The 19,453-nt window shown below is 36.4% G+C and overlaps 1 protein-coding gene across 2 annotated transcripts in view; it reads right to left on the minus strand.

Moving 5' to 3' along the window:
- RB1CC1 (RB1 inducible coiled-coil 1) overlaps positions 1-19,453 on the minus strand; it is a 96,891-nt gene that overhangs the window by 22,344 nt on the left and 55,094 nt on the right. For both annotated transcript variants that reach the window (NM_001266144.1, XM_015145334.3), the window contains 7 exon segments: positions 7,729-9,629; positions 9,719-9,845; positions 10,608-10,711; positions 12,340-12,401; positions 12,652-12,733; positions 12,821-13,007; positions 13,237-13,421. In NM_001266144.1, coding sequence (NP_001253073.1) covers positions 7,729-9,629; positions 9,719-9,845; positions 10,608-10,711; positions 12,340-12,401; positions 12,652-12,733; positions 12,821-13,007; positions 13,237-13,421 — 2,648 coding nt within the window.

A 19,453-nucleotide genomic window follows, 5' to 3' on the forward strand; every position in this document is an offset into this window, starting at 1 on the left:
ATACCAACAATCATACAAAAAAATTATTGGAATCTTTTTATTCATGCTTCCAAATTTACTGATAAAAATCTAGTAACTTAAACTTGCTGCTCAGATAACCTTTCCCCCAAAGAGATGGCTTTAAACAGCCAAACACAGAATATGCAGTTTGAAACAGTATCTCTATCAAAGTCTGAGACTCCTTATTTAGTTCCCAGAAAGGCTGGAATAGGAATCCCCTATTTCATAATATAATTAATTAAAGGACAGGATATATATTCCATAATATAATTAAGACGAAGGATTTACTTTTAAAGGTTCTCCTTTGGGGCTGAAGAGGGGGATGTGCAAGTTTAAACTATTCCATGGCTGGAAAACTGACATACTACATAAATCAAAGTCTTACTAAGGAACAAAAAGGGACTCAGACTACTAACAATGAAGTGCTTGGGATAAAAATAGGTATAGGCAGGGTTTACAAATAATCCTGTTTGGCCAGTGTCTTCCTTGAAGAAATCTCCACAGTTCTAAGGTAAGCTGAAACTTTCAGGAGTAAAAAACAAGGCCGGGTTTTAAGGAGGAAATCAAGAGAGCACTGAAGTTGGAGAAGTGAAGGACAGATAGTGAACAGTAAAGGATATGAATTTCATTGCAAGTACCATATAAAGTCATTGAAAGTTTTGGTCTAGAGAATGATACGGTGTGAATCTAGGTTTTGAAAAGACTATTGTGAGAAAGGGTATTAGTAAGAAATGGGGCACAGTAAAGAAGCCTGAAGGAGAGCTTTCAACATGATAAAAGATCCTAGAATTGTATTAGAAAAAGTGTGGTTCAAATTGTGCAAGTGAGGGAGGGGAGGTCATGCACAGCCAGTACTTATAATTTCTAGGTGTCCTGCATCTTTGGATTGCCTGGGGTACTCCATTTCAGGGTCAGTGCTGTGCTGGGATAATACAGGGACAAGAGGACACAGTTCCAGGTACACAAACAGATATAGACACCACTGACACTCTGTAAACACTGTATCATCCCCAAAACCAGAATGAGAACACTAGGTGATTAGCATAGGGTATCTCATTTACTGACTCATAAAGTAAAAGCAAAAAATGGACAGGTTATGACATGAAAAATAACCATTATCCCGTACTGAAGACAGGTTTCTTATGGCTGTATTAATCCGGCCAAAAGTACATACTATGCTGTATTGTTTGAAGCTCCCATTAGAAAATGTTCCAAGTGACTATCTGCCACACAACTTCTATTGTACATTACCCTAGGATCTGAAATGGCCCTATGAGGGGAATTAACCCTAGCAATGAAAGGCTAACAGCTAAAATAGGTTTTGTGTTTTAACCAGCATCACTGCCTTTCTTTGGGGAGCAAGTTGTGTAGAGGGGAGGGAGGTCATGAAGAAAAGGTGTATCACAGTTTAGTTAGAAAAATATAGTAGTCCCCCTTTACCCACAGGGAATATGTTCCAAGACCCCCAGTGGATGCCTGAAACCGCAGATAGTAGCAAACCCTGTATTTTTTTTCCAATATATGCACTGTGGTCCTAACATTTGCAGTTTGAGGTGTGATGGCAAAAAGAGAATGAATTGTCTCCTTCTGCACAGTTTCACAGATAGATTGGGTCTTACTGTAGATCTTTGCAGTCTCAGCATTTAATTTTTTTTCTTACTAAATCAAGAACTTTCATCTTTTCACTTAAACGAAGCACTTCAAGGCTTCTTTTTGGCATACCCAAATTGTCAGCATCATTACTCTCGTGCTTTGGAGCCATTAAATAAAGGTTACTTGAACACAAGGACTGTGATACTGATAACCCAGATGGCTAACAAATGACTAATGTGTGGAGACTGCACAGTATGGATACACTGGACAAATCGTGCTTCTCAAAACGGTATCCAATTTAAAACTCAGGAATTGTTTATTTCATTTAATACTTTCGAACCATGCGGTAAGCGAAACCATGAAGAACGAAATCACATAAAATGAAACTAGAGAAGAGGGAATGACTGTATTTAATCTAACAACACTACAACAGAAACCTAAGGAATTCATCAATAAAGGTTGTCCACCTAAAAGAAACTTGCATAATCCTGTCTTTGCATATCTGAATACTTTAAAGAGGCTTGGACATTGAAACTCAAGGAAGCAGATACATTTGTTATCAGCTGGGAACTTTAGTATCATGGAAACTTGAAAAAAAGCATCTCTAAAGGTTGACAGTTTTTCCCACCATTAAAATGTCAGTTCTAGCAAAGGACTGTATTATATCCAAATATTTCTATCAACTAGAAAATTTACATTGAACATAAACTAGATTGTCTCGATGCTTGAACTCTTAACACTGACTAAATTAAAATGCGGCCTAGTAAACAGTTAGTTCACTGTTTTTTCAAAAAAAAAATATCTTCTATCGCTTGAACCCCGGAGGCAGAGGTGGCAGTGAGCCGAGATCGCGACACTGCACTCCAACCTGGGCGACAAGAGCGAGACTCCGTCTCAAAAAAATAATAAACGAATTAAAAATCTCTTCTTTTGAAATTAGAATTACAAAATTAAAATGCTCCCACCCATACTCACTCAGATCCATATCACTACTTCCTAGGAGCAGGGACATTAATCATGTAGTAGGTAGATTTCCCGACCCACAAAAACCACATACACACATGTTCTGCTCTCATTTCCTTGTACAAAGGTACAGGAGAAAGCTTTCTCCTACATTTTCAAAACTAATATAAACTATTAATAACTCCAAATTAAATAGAAGATATTCTGATCTTGCATTTCCTGAATCACAAGTAGACCAGACAGTATTTACATTTTGGCCATTTGTATTTCTTCTTTGATCTCGTCATATCTCTGTCCATTTTTCTAACAGATTGTGCGCCTTTTTCTTATTGATTTACTGTGGGAGCTCTTGACATTACAGACATAGCTAATTTGCGTATTCATATCTTACAAATGTTTCTCCTTCGCAGCTGGCCTCTCAATGCTGCTTCTGGCATATGTAGAACCTAGTGGTGAAAGGGAAATGTGCCGGACTGTGTCCTCACATAAGCATCATTCTTCTTCAAAGGTTTCCTCTGCATGACAGAGAAGCCAGGGATATTATCCAGAATTCCTTCCTCAGTAGGTTCTATGTTTGAGTTTGCCAGTGGAAGATACCCACACCTGACCTGGGATGCTGAAGTGAGAGACTCTGGAGGTGGTTGTAGCCAAACATGTGGGCAATGTGAGATTCATAAGAGATTTGCAAGTAAACCACCTGTTTGGGGGTCTTGGTAGACAACTGATGAAAGTCTTCGAAGAACTGTAGCAGTTTCCTAAGCCACCAACTTTGGTGGTTCAGATGATTTTCTATTATAGATCTCCTGGCCTTCACCAGATTACTATCCAGTCTCCCAACATTCGTGTAAACTCTAAATCTGATACTAATCCCTTTAATCCTGAAATATTTAAAAGTGGTTGTTTTATAAGCTCAATCCCAATACAAAAAACGATTCGAGGAAAAAAAAAAAATCCCATAAAACATGGAAATCTGAGATTAATTCTCTGATCTGAAAGCAGTAATGACCTCATTGCCAGTGCAAAATAGAACACTGGAAGACCAGGGCAGTACATGGCAGAACAGCAGACACTTGTAGTTGTTTGAAAACCAGTGACGACTAAGGAGGGCAAGGCTTTGGGACATGTCCCAGCTGTGCCTCCAAATCCCATCAAACCTCCCTTCCTGGAAGCAACAGCCTTTTCTACCTTGTCTGAGGAAATCAGTGTCCCTTCACTTGAGGTAGTCCTCTTCTCAATGAGATGACCCTTTTCAACAACATCTCCCACCATTACTTCCAGACCCGTTGCTACACTCAAACTGCCAGATCTCTGGAGATTTAAAAGTCTAACAAAGGAGGAATTGCAAAGCAATTACAGAATCTTTAATATATTTTGGCAGAAAAACGGAAAATAAGTATGGGAATGGATCTAATGAGAGTTACAAGAGGAGGGACAGACTTTGCTAAGTTGACTGCCTGGAAAGTAGACTTAAGAATAACCAACATTAAATGAAAATTAGATGGCAAAATGAGATACTCTAGACCAAGGGCAGGTAAATTCAATCCGCTGTTTTTTATAATTAAAGTCTTGTTGGAACATAGCCAAACTGTTCATTTATATTGTCTCACTGCTGTCTTGCTAAAATGGTACAGCTGGGTAGTTTGGATAGAGACCATTTGGCCCACAAAACCTAAAATATTTACTATCCGGGCCTCTATAGAAAGTTTGCCAATCATTTCTTCAGGCTCATGATTCCCAAAGAGTGATCCACAGAAGCCTTGGGTTAACCAAACACATTCAGAGAACGAGTGAAGTCAGAACTGTTTTCACAGTAACACTAAAGTGTTGTCGTTTTTCACCTTGTTAATATTGGCACCAATGATAAAACCACTGGCACCTGAACACACATTAAAGACATTAGCACCAAACTTTATTTGTAGTCATTTTATCTTTCACCACAAGTCACTCAAAGTGGGGAGGAAAAAGGGGAGGTTGTTTTTTCTTAGACTATTCTTGATATAGTAAAAATTACTAGTTCTAAAATATGTCAACAGTTGGAAGAGCTGCATTAACTCAGTGAACTGGTGTTTCCAAATGACCAACTCATGATGCCACAAAATCATGCATGAGTAAAAGATTCAAGTACAAGAGATGTACCAATAAATGTTAAGTTATGAGAAAATCCACTGATAGCTTCATATTCCACAATAAAAACTAATGTTCAGAAATTACCACTTGCTGATTTTGATTTAGTAACAAAGAATATCAACAATCATCTGAAAAGGCTATTTAAATATTCCTTTCTTTTTCCAATTACATTCAGCATAAGGTTGGATTTTTTTCCCATATACTTCAATCAAAACTTAAGAGATTTGCAAATATACAGAACAATGGTACTCTTCGAACTAATTTTCATTTCAGATAAGTTTTTATTAAGAAGTCTTTATGTATGGCCAGGCACGGTGGCTCATGCCTGTAATCCCGGCACTTTGGGAGGCCAAGGTGGGCGGATCACAAGGTCAGGAGATGCAGACCATCCTGGCTAACATGGTGAAACCCCGTCTCTACTAAAAATACAAAAAAAATTAGCTGGGCGTGGTGTCACCCACCTATAGTCCCAGCTACTCGGGAGGGAGGCTGAGGCAGGAGAATCACTTGAACCCAGGAGGTTGCAGTGAGCTGAGACTGCGCCACTGCACTCCAGCCTGGGCAACAGAGCGAGACTCTGTCTCCAAAAAAAAAAAGTATTACATATGCCAACATGTAATAAGGTTATTTGAAAATGGCTAAGTTTCAATTTCTTGGTATTAATCTTTAGTACAGAAATACTGACATAATCCCTATAAACAAAATCAGTTTGGAGTCAATTTTTTGAGAGCATAAAAAGATACTGTGACAGAAGTTAGAGAGCCACTGTTCTTGTTTTTCACATATTTAAAAGATGGTAAACACACACATACAGATTATATTAATAAGTCTGTGTGTAACCTGCAAATGCTAAAATTTTTACTATCTGGACCTTTAAAAAACAAGTTTGCTGTCCAGGGATGGTGGCTCACACCTGTAATCCCAGCACTTCGGGAGGCGAGGCAGGTGGATAATCTGAGGTCAGGAGTTTGAGACCAGCCTGACGAACATGAAGAAACCCTGTCTCTATTAAAAAAACAAAATTAGCCAGGCATAGTGGTACATGCCTATAATCTCAGCTACTCAAGAGGCTGAGGCAGGAGAACTGCTTGAATTTGGGAGGCGGAGGTTGCAGTGAGCAGAGATCATGCCACTGCACTCCAGCCTGAGCAACAAGAGCGCAACTCTGTCTCAAAAACAAAACAAAACAAAAACATAAACAAAAACAAGTTGCTGACTCCTGATCTACAAGAAGGCATCTAAAGGCAGGTATACTGGAAGGGGTTTATTACTTATACCCTCAGAGGGCCCACAGAATACATTCTTCACCAAGGCTTTGCAAAATACATGCTTAAAAGGCTCTGTAGTGGTGCTCTGTAGAAAACAGACAGCAGAGAGAGATGAGAACACTGAAATTCAATGAATTTAATGGGAATGACAGGCTTCTGGAGTCGCAGAGGTCAATTAGTGGCATTTCACCACCAGAAACATAATGCGGCTCTATCACAGGCAACAGAGCCAGAGCAGTAATTAGAAGGTTTTGACCCAGAGAAATCTGCGGTCGTGGTTGTCCGTAGGCCCTAATACAATGAACCGGTTAAAGACCTATTAAAACTGTAAAAACAAAACAAAACAGAAAACTCTAAATCTAGTATTCAGAGGCTTAGCTTATCAAGAGAATTCTAACCTTCACCTAATTCCAAGATCTGAGTTAGTTATCAACTACAATGCTGAAGAGATCTACAGCCATTTTCCAGACTCCTGGGGGAATACTGAACACCAGCTCTGAGAGGACTGTAGTGACTGTGGTCTACCAGGAGGAGGAGATTATTGGTGCTCATGTGACAGACTTTGGGCCCAATGGTTCCCTCATCGAGATAGGAACAAGTTGAATAACCCTTAATGGAAATGCTTGGGAGCAGAAGTGCTCTGAATTTCAGATTCTGGAATACTTGTGTTATATTTACCAGTTGAGTATACCAAATGTGAAAATCCAAAATCCAAAAGGCTCCAATGAGCATTTCCTTTAAGCATCATGTCAGGGCTCAAAAAGTTTCAGATCTTGGAGCATTTTGGATTTGGAATACTCATCCTTACAGACTGGCAGAATCCCCGTGTTGCTTCCCTTACTCGTGGAACAAGGACTATTATGGTAGAAAAGGCCAAGTAAAATTCCTAAAACTCTCACTTCACATGACACAGGGGAGGGAGGTTTCTATCATGTTCTCATTCAACGTAAGTATGTGTCCTGTCCAGAAGACATGGAGACAAACAATGGATTTTAATGAAATTTTTCAGGTGGAGACTGTTTAAAAGTGATAAGGCAAGACACAGGTTGAAATATATATGTATTCACTTGGAGAATTAATGATAGAATGAATTGACATATTAATTATGTTCTAGAAACTGTTTATTGGGTCACAAAACCCCCTTCAAAGATTAAAAATAAAAATACTAAAAACCATCTTCTGTGATCAAAAGGCAGTAACATCAGACAGTAACAATAATAAAAATATAAAAACACCACCAATCCACAACCAAAGTATCAAACCTGCAATTTAAAGACATCTTTCAAACACAGAGGAAATAACTGAAATTGTATTAAGAAAATAACAATAAGGAACACTCTATATGTTCCTATCTATGATTTAGCCTTTAGTAAACAATATGCAGAAGACAATTTTACAGTCTTTTATATACTAAAGAGAACATATATAGGTAATTTTCTACTGAAGAGTTTAGAAAAAAAACTGCGAATAAAGGGAGAAACTTAGAAGGAAAAACAAAGAGCTCTTTAAAACATTTCAAACTTTCAACAAAACATTTCTCTGAAAATCCAAACTGCTGATTCATTTTTTAAAAGCCACTCATGGATTTAGTCTGTTAGTTCTGTTTGCAAGAAACACTGACAAAGGGTAAAAGTTTTTACTTCATGAAAATACCCTAGTTGCTACATTTACCCAAGGTAAATGAGTAAATCAAGGTACTATGATTACACACACTTCCAAAAACACACGAATCACTGATATTTTAATTTTATAATTACAGACTAAACTGAATTCTTACCTTTTTGCTATTTGGTTCTCAAGATGTTTTACTTTTTCTAATAACTGTTTCTCAACAACTTCTCTCTCCAATATAAATTCTTTTAGGGCAGTCTGAATAGCTTCATCTTTTTCACAATTAAGCTTCTGAATTAACTGTTCTCTGTCTTGTTCCTGGCTGATGACCAATTTTTGTTTGTCTTTCTCAAGGTTCTGGATAATAGCTTCATATTTCTCTTCTTGTTGGGTGATTTTTTCATCTTTCTGTTTTTCAAGAGCACTCAATTCTGAGTTCAATTTACTCTGCAGTTCAATTATTTGTTCTTTCAGGGTGTTTTCTATTTCAAATGCTTGGTGATGCAAAGATGTTACTTTGTTTAATTCAGCTTTAAGTATACTAGATTCTTCTTCATGTCTACTAATCAACTCAGAAATACACTGATCTTTTTCAATTGTCATTAAAGTTCTTAGCTCTGCTAAGCCCACCTGATAATTTTCATTATTATCCTGAATCTTTTGGTTGAGTTTACTAATTTCTGTTCTCAAATTTTCTGTCTCCTGTTCAAGAAGAGATTTCAAGGTCTCCTTCTGCTGGGCTCTGCTTTCTTCCAGCAAAATTTTTATTTCATCAGTTTCTGCTTCCTTCAATGCAAGTTCAACCTCTAACTTGCATCTCATGTCTGACAAATCAGAAACCTTGAGTTTTAATTCCTGTAACTGTTGTTCTTTTTCCTGGATAACTGCAGCATGAGATTCCTGTATTTGATTAATTATTTGTTGGTTTTCCTTTTTTAATTCCTCCAAAGAAATTCTGTGGTCTGTCATAACCTTCTCAAACTCTTGTATGTGTCTAACCTGAAGTGTGTCCTCTAATTCCTTTAGATGACTTTGCTCCAAAGACTGAAGTTCTGCCCTCAATAACTGTAACTTCTCATCATTTTCAACATGGAGCTTTTTTAAGTCTTCTAACACTATTTCTCGTGACTGCTTCAGTTCTTTAATTTCACAATTTTGAGAGTGCATTATATTTTCCATTTCTAACAACTTCTGATCCTTTTCATTCTGCAGGCAGATTACAGCTTCTTTTTCATGTTTAACCAAAGCAAATTCATTATCTTTATTTTGTAAAACCTCCTCAAGGCATACTAACTCTCCCTTCAATTTTTTAATTTTGTTTTCATTCTCTTCAGTTTCCTTTATTAGTGCGTCAAGTTTACCTTCATATTCATTTTTTAAAGACTGTAGTTCTTTTTGATGTTTTTCTTTTAGTGTTATTTCCAGAGAACATTTTACTTTTTCAATAATGTTTCTTATTTCTACTGCTGTACATTTTAATGAATTTGAGAAGTCACACTGTTCTTTTTGTACAAATGTTCTAAAGTGGCAAAGGTCTTCCTTAATGGTTTGTATACTGAAGTGAGAGTCTTGGGCAACAACTCTACATCTTTCTAACTGGACATTCAGAGAAGCATGATCTCCAAAATTCTCCTTACCACATACATTTGTATCCTGCATACGTCTACTGTCTATTGCATTGATAACTGATGAATAAAGTGATTCCACCATCATTTCTGGGCTTTGTGGATCACTTATAGGATTAGGAGATGACAGATTTTCTTCTATTACAAACTCATTCACAGCAGACATAAAATCTGATTCAGGACTTTCTGCTAATGAATCCAGGTCTAAAGAAACTTGGTGAATAGTCTGTTCTATGTTTGGATGGGGAATAGTTTCAAAATCAAATGTATGTGCATCAATGCTATCTGGAGATAATTCTTCTAAGGGACAAACTGCAGGACATAAGGGATCCTGAACAGTCAGCGGTGGAGGAGTTCTTGGTGAGGTAGTAGTTGTAATTCCTGCTGTACTTTCCATCCTTGGTGAAGAAGCAGACTGTGGGGATGTCTGACTCACAGATGCCTGGAAAACAGAAAGAAAGGCTTAAAGAGCTGTACCAACACAAACATTTTTCACTAATGAAGAAAACTGTTTGAAAGAACTGAATTTGCCTTTTGTTCACTCAGTAGATCTGTAATGGTCTGTGACATTTCATCCAAACTTTGTGCTGCTTTTACCAAATTATGTAGAGCAAGTACATGCTGGTGTAGAGGTTCAAAGTCACAAAGTAAGGGAACCCTGAAACAGAATACAATGAAATTAGACTTCTGATTTCTTAATGAAATAGCAGATAACAGCTACCAAATATTTTGATATGTCAAAAATAACAAGAGCCTTATCATTCCTTTTAAAATTAATACCAGAAGTACTTTAAGAACTTTGTGTCATAATCAGTAAAGTTAAAACTTAGGGCCAAGCATGGTGGATCACACCTATAATTCCAGCACTTTGGGAGGCCTAGGCAGGTGGATCACGAGGTCAGGAGTTCGAGACTGGCCTGGCCAACATGGTGAAACCGTATCTCTACTAAAAATACAAAAATTAGCAGGGCGTGGTGATGGGCTCCTGTAATCCCAGCTACTCAGGAGGCTGAGGCAGGAGAATTGCTGGAACATGGGAGGTGAAGGTTGCAGTGAGCCGATATCGCGCCACTGCACTCCAGCCTGGGTGAGCCTGTCTGAGACAGACAGAGCGAGACTCCATCTCAAGAAAAAAAAATATATATATATATAAAAAGTCAGAAATTTCCCAACAGCATGCAAAAAGTAACTACTGGAAAAAAATAATTACATGTAAGGCATACCTTCCTTTACTTTACCTTCATTTTCGATCATTTTTTATTCCTCAGAAATTTCTCAAAGCAGTCACAGGAAAGCCAGTCTATCATAAATATTTCTTATCTTGGCACCTCTTAAGATTACTGGTACTACCTGGCACAACTCCAGAATAATAAAAACATTTTAAGGTTATAAATTAGTTTAAAATACTGATGACATTTACCTGAGGAATGGCTGAACTTCCGAAGGACAAAATGATTGCAGAAACTGTAAATCTTTTAATGAAATATCTGGAAGTTCACAGTCAAACTTTCGAGGCTTCTGAGTCTGTACCAAAAAATAAATTAATTAAAAAAAATTTTTTACACAAAAAACAGAGGGCAAATTTATATGATTTCTTACTATAATTAAATTTACTATACCAAACAAACTAAAATGCTTTAAATGATTAAGAAACAAAAAAAGAAATATCATTCAATAAAGATATGGCATATTATTTTTCTGAGCCTTTAGTAAACTGGGACGTGAACTGCTAGTGATCAAGGGATGCGCTTGTTCCTCCCCTTCTCTGCGTTTAGCATCATTTTATGGGAATTACAGTATTCCTATCCTGTATGTATGTGCGTGTGTGTGTGTGTATATATATGGTAAATATATATGTACTTACATATATATTTACCACGTTAAAGTCACTAATATATTAAAATATACACATGTATTTTTTTTCCCATGTAACACTTTCTTATTTGCTGTTCCCTTGACCTTCCCATTACATATTCCAGAAGACAAAGTGTTGGTCAATTTTAGCTTCTATAAAAAATATTAACTGGTAAATCCTACCAATTCGTTATTTATAAAATTGCCAAGAGTTGCATCAAAAAAAACTTCAATAGTTTTAAATCATTACTCAAGCAGATGTGGAGATGCCAAGATGTTCTTCATAAAAAAGAGTTCTCAGATAATTAAGTAGGGGAATTGCTATGTCACCAATTCTTAGATATTAAAAAATACATACATTTAAAACACTAAGAAATCCTGCAGTACAGAAACATGTTTAACAGCTAAGCACAGCTGGGCGTGGTGGTTCACGCCTGTAACCTGAACAATTTGGGAGGCCAACGTGGGCAAAAACACTTGGGAGGAGTTTGAGATCAGCTGGCCAACATGGTGAAACCCTATCTCTACTAAAATACAAAAACTTAGCTGGATGCGGTGGTGGGCACCTGTAGTCCCAGCTACTTGGGAGGCTGAGGCACAAGAATAGTTTGAACCCAGGAGGTAGAGGTTGCAGTGAGACGAGATCGTGCCACTGCACTCCAGCCTGGACAACAGAGCAAGACTCTGTCTCCAAAACAACAACAACACAGCTAAGCAGTACATCTGATGGGGGTAAAAGTCCCCATATTGCTTTGATCATGGAAATGTTTCTTCTCATGTAATAAAATTAATGACCCCAGATAATAATGGTTAAGAAATATACCAAACTAATATTTAATTTCAGTGAAGTCTAACTGAGGCTTTATTATTCTGATTTGTCAAAATATAAAGGGGGGTGGTGTGAAAATATAGAAGGGCAAGGAGGAGGCAGAGGCTGTAAAGGAGGAGGGAGGGAGAAGAGCGGTGGAAGAAAGAGGAGGGAAGGATGGAAAGAAAAAAAGGAAGAGACAACAAAACAAAAAAAACTAAGTGAATCTATTTCTACCAATCCTAACAGTGCAGTATAAGCTATCTTCCTGTGTTATGAAGATTCTTTATAAAAAATTATGAATGCAAATATCAATCTTTACGCTGACTTTTATCAAGCTTTATGCTGACTTTTAAAGTCAAAAACATTTTTATTTTGATTTTTTTAAAACCACAACAATTTCTGCAAGTTTCTGATAAATGCCTCTACTTCTGGAAAAAAGGTTTTAAAACATATGGAATTTAGTCATGGTTAGAAAATAAATACATACACAAAAGGAAGGGGGCCAGGAGTCCAGTCCCCTAAACAGACGATTTCTTAAAAAAGACTTCCCTGTATAAAGAAATTAACAATATGGTTATTTTAGAGCTTTATTTAAGGCAAAAAATTATCTCTGGTTTTTGAAAAAGTAAACTAAAAGTTGACAGTACTTCAAGTTTAAAATTTAACAATGGATTCAATTCTATACATTTTAAAAGGAATGGTAATTAACAGCATATACATCAAGTATGCTACAGAAATCCAAGCTTATAAAAACTTTTTTCCTTTACAAAAGTAATTGAAATTATTAATGAACACTTACTAAATAATTTCCCAAAGGATTCCCTTTTTGATTTTTCTGCTTCATATAATCTCTTTCCATCTTTGACTAAAGCACCAGCCCACTAGAAGAGGAACGCTTATGTTAAACATAAACATACACCAATTCGTTAAACTTCATATACAGTTAAAATAGAATTCAACTTGCATACCTCCCTGTAGTGTTTTATGAACATTTTTCTTCTTACAACCTCAACAACAGCTAAGCAGTACATCTGAGGAACTGTACTAAGAGCTTCAACAATTTTGACTCTTTCTAACAGCTCTATCACGAGGCGGAGCAAAGCTTGTAACTTCTCTCCATCTTGATCAGCATGAAGCATTACAAAGCAACACCACCTAGAGAATAAAATCCATTATTTTCAAAATTCACAAAACTTACTTAGTTACTTAGTAAGTTTACTAACTTAGTTAAGCCAAAGAAATCAAGACATATAAGCTCTACAAAATTCATCAATAAGGTATTTCAATAAAATGGCAAGGGAAAAACTAGCCCATCATTTGGGAGAAATAAATATAAACATCAACTCTAAACATCTTAAAACAGATATATAAATGAATCACTTACTTCAGTCTGACATGTAGGTTATTTGCTAGTTCTTGTTTGGCAGTGGTACACTTCTGCTTAATATCTAACAGTTTTCTATGATTTTGCAACATAATCATCAACTGATTCGCGTGACTCAGGCATAAATCAGGTAATACAGATGCATCCTTTAAGTTTTCAGCTCTCTTCTGATTAGCTAAAAATCCCTTTGAGAAAAAAAGTGTTTCAAAGGACATTAATTTTGTTTCATGAAAGGTATGGACATTCAGTTAAGTGGAAAATCTTTATGTTAAACACAGCCCGTTCTGTGCCTTCTAACAATATTTTTAAATCCTCTATTTTTCTTGAATGTAGAAGATGCATAAATGGCACAAGACCTAGAATTTTTAAGAATCCTATGCTCATCTTTAATTTTTCAAACTAGAAGAAAACAAAGGCTGGAAAGATAAAGCCACTTAGCCAAGGACATATTTAGTAGTCGATGAGAACTAGAAGCTGTGTGTCTAGACTCCTATAGCATTATCGGTCAGTCACAGCACAAACAAAACAAGGTCACTGAAAAACAATGAGGGATTTAATAGTACATTAGACACTTCCCCAAAATACAAAAATAATAAAATGCTCTTATAATATTTATCGAAAAGTCACTGCCCTCTCCAGTTATCTCTGGACTATATTTTGTTCCACTGATCTGTGCTCCCATCACTAGGACAATAACTGAATTGTGTGATTTTGCACACAGTTAATACTTTATTATTTGGTAGAAAAACCTTTTTTTAGTTTTTCTTAGCTGTCCTTACTCATTTGTTTTTGTAGGTAAACGGTGTATCTGTCAAGTAGGGATTAAGTTACTAATTAATTTCGATAGATTTGTCATAATCTTCCTTCATCTCTCCCAAGTATATTTACTTTTCTTTATATGTGGTCCAAAGATAACCTAATAAGGTTATTACTTCATACTTTATTGCTACCACAAAGTTTTTTCCTATGCTATATACTAAGTGGCTTATATGTAATAATGCTTTAGGTTTTGTACATCCATCTGATTGCTCTATTGATACTGTAAATAAATCATTATCCTTCTAGGAACTTAACTTTATGACCAGCTAAAGGATAAGTGTGTCTTCCAATTTTCTGGTAGTTCTCTGTTTCATGTTTTCCTAAATATTACAATATTTAGATTTAAATGATGTATATTAAAGCCAAACTGGTTCAATATCCGAAAACAAGACAATTTTTATAGTAACTGCAAGCTTTTTCCTTTCAAGATACTCTTTGGTTAACTGCAACTATAATTTTTCTATAACGTAATCTATTAAAAAACAATTTGCTACTTTTATCTCCTTTCGCAAAGTCTGGTTTTCAATTACTTTTTATTGAATCCATGAAAAATACAGAATCAATCCCAAATCTAAATTCTAGACCATTAGTAAAGGATTTCCTGACATCAAAGCATGTAAGTACTGTATTGCTAAAAGGAGGAAAAAATACTGTTTTTCAATAAACTGAATTCCATATTTGCTCAACCATCCTCAATATAATCCAGACCAAATAGAAAAAACCTCACAAATCATGTAGTACTAATTACTAATATTTCTACACACAAATAAGGTTTGACAGCTACATGATAGCACTACAGTACTCACAATCCTGTTACAGATGCATTCTGCCAACTTTGGTTTGGGAAGAAAACTCCCTGATATTTTCTAATTTTGCTGATACCCCTCAAGGATATGAATGGCTAGAGAACGAATATTCAGGGCTCCAGTGTTACACAGCTTCATAGGTTTGGTGAGTGAGGTTTTGTTTTGTTTTGTTTTTTGTTTTTTTGCCAAAACCATGTAGAAGGGTCTACAACAAATCCTCATAAATGTTGTGGTTTTAAGAAATTACCCCTTCAAAGGCATTTGAAATGGTCTGTATCTTATGAAATGTTCAGGCAATAAATAATAAATCCCTTTCCACAATTTCTTTTCTCTTTTAATTGGGAGTGGTTTTAAGTTTTAATTGCTATGTAGCTAGAATGTATTATACTACATTGTAAATGTATTTAGCAAGATGTTAAATCAACTCCTAAAACTGGCTAATCTGAATTTATCTAATTTTCACCAACCACATTCTGAAGGAAGTACTGACAAACTATCTGCAACAGGGAAATACCATTGGCAGCAACAAAAGTAACTGATGAGATATCTGTAAATAAAAATTTTACACTAGCCAGAGGCTAGATAGAATTGTAACATTTCTCAAATTCAAAAAACACAAATCCAAATTCTCATTTTATTAAGTATTGATGTGTTCTTACTATGTATGTATCAGGAATGTGTGGTAAGGCCTTGTAGATAGAGCAATAGAAGACAGACTAGTGTCCTGCCTCCTTGGAGCTTATATTCTGGAAAGAGACTATATTAAAAAGCATGTAATTAATAATTACAATTGCGGTACAGGATAAGTATAGCATACTAAGAGAAAATAAACCTGATGATGTGACCAAGACTTCAAGACTGGAAACGTCTGGCTGAGGAAGTGATGCTTCTGCTAAAACCTTGACTCTGTACATCCCTTGGCAGCCCAAATCATGACAATATAGGTGTGAAAAGTTGTCTCACTTACCATATACCTCCTAGTTTCAACTGGGTATAACTTTTCTCTCATGAGCTCACTGAAAATAATCTTACTAACTGAATCCTCTCACAGTCAGATTCACTCAGGCACACTCAACTGAAATCTGTCTACCTCGGGGTCTACATTTCTGCCTTACAATTTTGCTCCCAATATACAATCAGACAACATAGATGACTTCTAAATATATTTACTATGAATACTTAGGAGTATCAAAAAATATCCATTGGAGAACTTAAATAATCAAATATTTAATTGCCTCAAAATGTTTAAAAGGACTATACCACTCAGGTATCAAAGAAAGAAAAGATATTTTATAAAAGTAAGAATATTATCTATAGTATTCATTTGGTGTTCTTTATAGTCCATGAGCTACCATAGTTTAAAACAATAGCAAAATACTACAAATAAATTAGGGGGAACGAAGATGTAGAAACAGGATGCTCTATGAGCATAAGACAACAAAAACTAACTTTGTAATTTTCATCGGAACAGAAATTCTCACTCAATTTTACTTCAGTTTGGATTCAGGGAGATTACATGGTCAGATTTAGAAAGCAAACAAGAAAACCTCAAATACGCAAATAATGCATTCTTCCATTTTGAGAAAATAGTATTATCACCCAACTATACTCCCAGAAAAATACTTTTCCTTGTATGACAAAACTCCATTTGCTGAAACCAAGTAGACTTGAGGGCAATATCAGCAATAAATATCTTTTTATATTATTAACAAATACAAAACCATCCAATGTACCTGCCTAATCGACTGTTCAAGTGATACAAAGGAGGACTAACAGCAATATTTTAAAATATTGAGAGATTAAGGGGAGCAAAGAAAAAGCAGAGAGAGAAAACTAGAGTGTCTAAGGTAAGAGAATTGAAAGCCCTGGTTTACTCCATCTGAGAAACAGTAATAAAGAAATCCATAGGATTTTTTTTTAAAGCAACAATAATTTTAAAATATAAAAAAATGAACAAAAACAAGTAATCCGCATCTGATCAGCTTGCTGCACTTTGGAAAAGGCTTAACTTAAGCCAGTGTGGTGCTGAGATTTTCTTTTTTTTTTTTTTTTTTATTATACTTTAAGTTCTAGGGTACATGTGGATAACGTGCAGGTTTGTTACATATGTATACTTGTGCCATGTTGGCGTGCTGCACCCATCAACTCGTTAGCACCCATCAACTCGTCATTTACATCAGGTATAACTCCCAATGCAATCCTTCCCCCCTCCCCCCTCCCCATGATAGGCCCCGGTGTGTGATGGTCCCCTTCCCGAGTCCAAGTGATCTCATTGTTCAGTTCCCACCTATGAGCAAGAACATGCAGTGTTTGGTTTTCTGTTCTTGCGATAGTTTGCTGAGAATGATGGTTTCCAGCTGCATCCATGTCCCTACAAAGGACACAAACTCATCCTTTTTTATGGCTGCATAGTATTCCATGGTGTATATGTGCCACATTTTCTTAATCCAGTCTGTCACTGATGGACATCTGGGTTGATTCCAAGTCTTTGCTATTGTGAATAGTGCCGCAATAAACATACGTGTGCATGTGTCTTTATAGCAGCATGATTTATAATCCTTTGGGTATATACCCAGTAATGGGATGGCTGGGTCATATGGTACTTCTAGTTCTAGATCCTTGAGGAATAGCCATACTGTTTTCCATAATGGTTGAACTAGTTTACAATCCCACCAACAGTGTAAAAGTGTTCCTATTTCTCCACATCCTCTCCAGCACCTGTTGTTTCCTGACTTTTTAATGATTGCCATTCTAACTGGTGTGAGATGGTATCTCATTGTGGTTTTGATTTGCATTTCTCTGATGGCCAGTGATGATGAGCATTTTTTCATGTGTCTGTTGGCTGTATGAATGTCTTCTTTTGAGAAGTGTCTGTTCATATCCTTTGCCCACTTTTCGATGGGGTTGTTTTTTTCTTGTAAATTTGACTGAGTTCTTTGTAGGTTCTGGATATTAGCCCTTTGTCAGATGAGTAGATTGCAAAAATTTTCTCCCATTCTGTAGGTTGCCTGTTCACTCTGATGGTAGTCTCTTTTGCTGTGCAGTAGCTCTTTAGTTTAATGAGATCCCATTTGTCAATTTTGGCTTTTGTTGCTGTTGCTTTTGGTGTTTTAGACATGAAGTCCTTGCCCATGCCTATGTCCTGAATGGTATTGCCTAGGTTTTCTTCTAGGGTTTTTATGGTATTAGGTCTAACATTTAAGTCTCTAATCCATCTTGAATTAATTTTCATATAAGGAGTAAGGAAAGGATCCAGTTTCAGCTTTCTACTTATGGCTAGCCAACTTTCCCAGCACCATTTATTAAATAGGGAATCCTTTCCCCATTTCTTGTTTCTCTCAGGTTTGTCAAAGATCAGATGGCTGTAGATGTGTGGTATTATTTCTGAGGACTCTGTTCTGTTCCATTGGTCTATATCTCTGTTTTGGTACCAGTACCATGCTGTTTTGGTTACTGTAGCCTTGTAGTATAGTTTGAAGTCAGGTAGCATGCTGCCTCCAGCTTTGTTCTTTTGACTTAGGATTGTCTTGGCAATGTGGGCTCTTTTTTGGTTCCATATGAGCTTTAAAGCAGTTTTTTCCAATTCTGTGAAGAAACTCATTGGTAGCTTAATGGGGATGGCATTGAATCTATAAATTACCTTGGGCAGTATGGCCATTTTCACGATATTGATTCTTCCTATCCATGAGCATGGTATATTCTTCCATTTGTTTGTGTCCTCTTTTATTTCACTGAGCAGTGGCTTGTAGTTCTCCTTGAAGAGGTCCTTTACATCCCTAGTAAGTTGGATTCCTAGGTATTTCATTCTCTTTGAAGCAATTGTGAATGGAAGTTCATTTATGATTTGGCTCTCTGTTTGTCTGTTACTGTTGTATAAGAATGCTTGTGATTTTTGCACATTAATTTTGTATCCTGAGACTTTGCTGAAGTTGCTTATCAGCTTAAGGAGATTTTGGGCTGAGACAATGGGGTTTTCTAAATATACAATCATGTCATCTGCAAACAGTGACAATTTGACTTCTTCTTTTCCTAACGGAATACCCTTGATTTCTTTCTCTTGCCTGATTGCCCTAGCCAGAACTTCCAACACTATGTTGAATAGGAGTGGTGAGAGAGGGCATCCCTGTCTTGTGCCAGTTTTCAAAGGGAATTTTTCCAGTTTTTGCCCATTCAGTATGATATTGGCTGTGGGTTTGTCATAAATAGCTCTTATGATTTTGAGATATATTCCATCAATACCGAATTTATTGAGCGTTTTTAGCATGAAGGGCTGTTGAATTTTGTCAAAAGGCCTTTTCTGCATCTATTGAGATAATCATGTGGTTTTTGTCTTTGGTTCTGTTTATATGCTGGATTATGTTTATTCACTTGCGTATGTTGAACCAGCCTTGCATCCCAGGGATGAAGCCCATTTGATCATGGTGGATAAGCTTTTTGATGTGCTGCTGGATCCGGTTTGCCAGTATTTTATTGAGGATTTTTGCATCGATGTTCGTCAGGGATATTGGTCTAAAATTCTCTTTTTTTGTTGTGTCTCTGCCAGGTTTTGGTATCAGGATGATGTTGGCCTCATAAAATGAGTTAGGGAGGAT

The sequence above is a fragment of the Macaca mulatta genome, chromosome 8 (assembly GCF_049350105.2).
Source record: "Macaca mulatta isolate MMU2019108-1 chromosome 8, T2T-MMU8v2.0, whole genome shotgun sequence".
NCBI classification, from domain to species: Eukaryota; Metazoa; Chordata; class Mammalia; order Primates; family Cercopithecidae; genus Macaca; species Macaca mulatta.